Source organism: Mandrillus leucophaeus, unplaced genomic scaffold, assembly GCF_000951045.1.
Source record: "Mandrillus leucophaeus isolate KB7577 unplaced genomic scaffold, Mleu.le_1.0 Scaffold1693, whole genome shotgun sequence".
In the NCBI taxonomy this organism is placed as follows: domain Eukaryota; kingdom Metazoa; phylum Chordata; class Mammalia; order Primates; family Cercopithecidae; genus Mandrillus; species Mandrillus leucophaeus.
Window position 1 is genome coordinate 58,505 of NW_012101691.1, and position 4,238 is coordinate 62,742.

General features: G+C 60.2%; 1 gene segment (V, D, J or C); it reads right to left on the reverse strand.

The window, feature by feature from the left end:
• Positions 1-1,937: 1,937 nt before the first annotated feature.
• The window catches only part of LOC105537151, a 25,901-nt gene continuing 23,600 nt past the window's right edge, over positions 1,938-4,238 (reverse strand). The window contains 2 exon segments of the C gene segment in view: positions 1,938-2,058; positions 3,970-4,111. Coding sequence covers positions 1,938-2,058; positions 3,970-4,111 — 263 coding nt within the window.

Genomic DNA, 4,238 nt, shown 5'->3' on the forward strand with positions numbered 1-4,238 from the left:
CCATATGTGTTTTTGATGCCTATGTGCACTTGTGTGTGTGCAGGTGCACATCCGTGTATGTGCATGCAGATGTGTGTGTCTGCAGACCAGCACATGCATGCCTTGTGCGTGTGTGCCCATGCCTGTACATCTGCCTGTTTGCATGCATGTGGGTGTACTGCATGTGTGTGCATATGTGTTTGTGAGCTGTGCATATGTGTATGTGCACATAGATGTGTGTGTGCATGTGTATGCATGTACAGGTGAGCGTGCATGTTTGTGTTTGGTGTGTGGAGGGGCGTTTCTTAGCCCATAACTTCAGAGCAGGGTCTCTGCTCAGTTCTTGCTGTGACAGCTTTGGCTATTGTGTTCCCTGTTGCTGCTGACACCCCAAACTCCCTGCCTATTGCCTTCAGCTCCCTGTGTCCTTTAACTTCAGGTGAATCCAGGCCGCTGGGACAAAGCACAGGAGGCAGGTGAAATGAACCAAAGCGTGTTTATGGGGAGGCCGGGGGGTGCAGATGGGACTAGCTGGCTCTGGGGGAAGCACAGGAAGGAGGCACAGGGGTTAGGGCCAGGGCAGGGGTGCTCCGCTTCACTTGCGGAGTGATGGGTGCCCGTTCCCCTGGTCTAGAAGACTGCGTTCTGTGGCGGACAGAGGGGAGCTGGAGGCAGGGGCTGGTGCATTTTCCTGCGTACAGCAGAGTCCAGGGTGGGTCCTTTCTGCTCTCTGGCATCCACGGATGAGGCACAGAGGCTGCTTCCCTTTTCTGCAGGTACAGGGCGTCCTGCTCTTCTAGGGCTACTTCACCTGCAAGACAGCCCCTGGGGTCAGACGGGGGCTAGAAGCCTGAGGGGTGCAGGGGCAGGGGAGACAGAGGAGCAGGGGAGGGGGTGTTGTCCTTTACCCACAGGGTCAAGAGGGCCTTTGGCAGTGTCCACAGCCCACAGTGGGCCTGCATGTCCTCTAGGCTCCCTCAGCACTGCCTCTGCCCTGTCCAAGATATCCGGACCAGCTCCGGCATGTCCCCTGGAAGGGCACCTTGCCCCGTACCCACCCCGAGGGGCACCGAGAGCCTGGCGGCTCCCCTGACCTTGATGAAAGTGACAATGCCGCTATAGAGGAGGGTGAGGACGAAGAGGGCCACGAACGTGGACAGGGTGGTCCACAGGCTGCCCATGTCATCCAAGGTCGTGTAGTCATCGCTGTTCTCATCCTTGCTCTGAGGGATCTGGGGGGTTGTGGCCAGGTCTGGGGAGGAACAGGGGCTGAGTGAGAAGCTCCCTGGTCCTGAGGGCCAGGCTACTCCTCCACCCGCCCCACACAGGGTGGAGCTGAAATGACGGCGAGTCTTTCCAGGAGGCATGGTTATCTCCAGGGAGCTCCCAGCCTCGCCCTCTTGCTCATCTGCCCCCTTGACGAGCCTCTGCCCACTGGGTCCTCCCCGCCTGGACATGTCGCTGCCCTGAGTGGGGCAGACAGACAGAACCATAGACTCTCGTGGTTTGGGCTCCTGTGACAAGGGTGATGGGAGGCTGGGGCACTTCTGCACACCTGCACACTTGGAGGCCTTCTTTAGGAAGTGGCCACTGTGACAAGGTGTGGAAGGCAAGACACAGCCAGGCAACAAGGACAGAGTGGCTTCTCCATGAGGGGGAAAGCAGATGCCCTGAACTGGAGGGGCTGACCCAGGAGGGTGGAAAGGGGCCCAGGAGGGGAGATCCAGGCAAGGCGATTTTATCCCAGCAGCAGGAGGGAGCCATGGAAGGGGCTAAGCAAGGGTCTGTCACGAACAAATGTGTGTGTAAAAGGTAATCTGCAGCTGGAGACGGTAGTGGGGCCCAAGGCAAGCCCAGACTGGGAAAAACACTTCCGTGGCCAGCACAGCCCCCTCCATGAGGAAGAGCCTGTGGGCGGGCAGGAAGCATTGACAAGAACCAGCCACGTCACAGATTTCCTAGTGTTCATTCAACAAGCGTTTATTGTGGTTGTACTGTGAGCTCAGCCAGGGCTGCTGAGTGGCGGGTGTGGACGGATCTGTTCCAGGGATCATTTCACGGGGCCACGGTCTGTTAAATCTAATAACAAAACATTGGCGTGTCTTTCTGTTCATATCATTTTTCTAGTATTTCTTACTGCATTTTACAAAGGCATTGCTTTGTGAAGAACTGGAAATTAGAAAGAAGCTGGATTCTCTGCCCCAGATAACGTGAGACACATGGAACACACCATGTGTGGTCTGGGTGGGTCAGAGAGCTCCTGCCCTGCTCTCTCAGGTGGAGGCCGGGGTGCTCAGATACCTGCACCCCGCCCGCCCACGCACATACAGGAGCCCCTCCTAGCACCAACTCACTTCCTCCTCACAGCAGCCCAGGACGTGGCCCCTGCTGGCTCAGCAGACAAGAGGGGAAATCGAGGCAAGAAAAGCACAGGGGCTTCCTTGGACCAAAGCGCCAGGGTTCTCCGGGATAAGCCTTAGCTCTAACCACCGCACCGTCTGGGCCTCACTGCTTGGGAGGGAGACTTGTGCTTGGGGGCATAAGAGTTCACTCAGATATCCTAGGTACACACGGGTACACACACACACACCCCATAGTACTGCAAGCTGGGGCCCTGGTGTGTGGTGGCAGCTTCCCGTCTCTCCCAGGTCTGGCCAGGTGGATGGTCCAGCTCACCTGTGAGATCTCAGACTGTGCCTGGAGATGACTGGACAGCTGGGCGTGGGAGCCTGGGGGAGGGTCAGCGTGGAGCCCATAGTGGGGGGTGGACAGGCAAGGTCAGGAGGCCATGGCAATGATGGGAATCTGTAGGCTGAACCTGGGCCCCAGCACAGATGGTGCCCCGAAGGGGAGGGGGCAGTGGACAGGGAGTCCCGGCCCCTGGTGGGCAGCCATGGGCTGGGGCTGCAGCTTCAGGGGAGACCATCTGTTGGGGACAGGGAAGTTGGGGGACTGAGAAGCAGCTGCTGCTGCAGGGGGCGTGCCTGAAGGGTCAGGTGGGGCTGCTGCCCCACAGGCCATCCACTGCTGTGGGGCCCATCTGTGTGAGGCAGGCAGGATCAGACACTGTCCTCGGAGGGGGTTCTCTGTGAGGCCACCTCACAGGGTCACTCTTCGGGAAGGCCCATGCTGGGTCAGGGCTGCTGGCAGCCCCTGGGGCCAACAGAGCCTGGGACAGCCCTCAGCCCTGCCCCTTATTGACTTGGGTGTCTTCCTTTCCCTGGCTCTGCAGAGCGGCTGGGCGCCTGGCTACAGCCCACACCTGGGGCCCTTCTGCGCCTCCCTTGGCTAGACAGCTGGGGCACCGGCAGCAGGCCCTGAGCAGAGCGGACACCCTCTTGCTGTGTGCACAGCCCCTCATGGCCACATGTCCCGCTGGGGCCATGCTCGGGCAGGGGCTGCACTGGTCTGGGTGCTGTGCCTCAAGGGGGTGGCAAAGGGTGGGCCTGGCAGGAGGCTGGGAGCTGTCACTCTGGGTTGGCGCCCACTGTGGGTATGTGTGGGGCTGACCTTTCACTGGGCACTGAGCCCAAACCTGACATCTGGGGGTCTCTGGAGATCCCCTCTGGCTCCCAGAGGTGCTGACTGTGGTCTTGACAGTCAGATGTCCCCAGGGAGGGCAGCTGCTCAGGATGACCACATTCACGGTCACACCAGGGAAGGCCTGTGCCCAGCACCTAGCCATGAGGAGCGTCTTAGCAGGAAACCACCACTCCTCAGGGCATGGCGAAGGGTCGTATCCATCTCTTACTGTGCTAGCCAGCCTGGGCCAGCACGTGGTGTGGCCAGTGAGGATGGGCGCTGGGACACCCACGGCCCAGGAGTACTGGGAAGCCTTTGCTCCTGCCAGGCACTGAGAAGGAGCCTGTGTGCCCCGGGCAGCATAGCCCTGCCCCTGCCCAGTGCCCCACCCCTGCCCAGTACGGAGTCCAGCTCCTTATGGTCCCCCACAGAGTCCCCCTCCCAACCCTGGGCCTAGGGGTGACTTACAGCTGACATCCAGGCTCCGGCTGGCATTGAGTAGAGTCCTGGAGTCCTCGTGGCTGACCACACACGTGTAGGTGGCTGGCTGAGGGCTGGTCGGGCCTGGGACACGCAGCACACTCCAGGCCCAGAACATGGTGCTCCCGGGCTGTGGAGTGGGGTGCGTGGTGGCAAACCAAGAAGTGTTCACCTCGCGCTGGTCCTCCAGCCACATCAGGAGGATGTTGGGGGGCGAGAAGTCAGACACCTCACACAGGAGCCATGAGGCTGCTTCC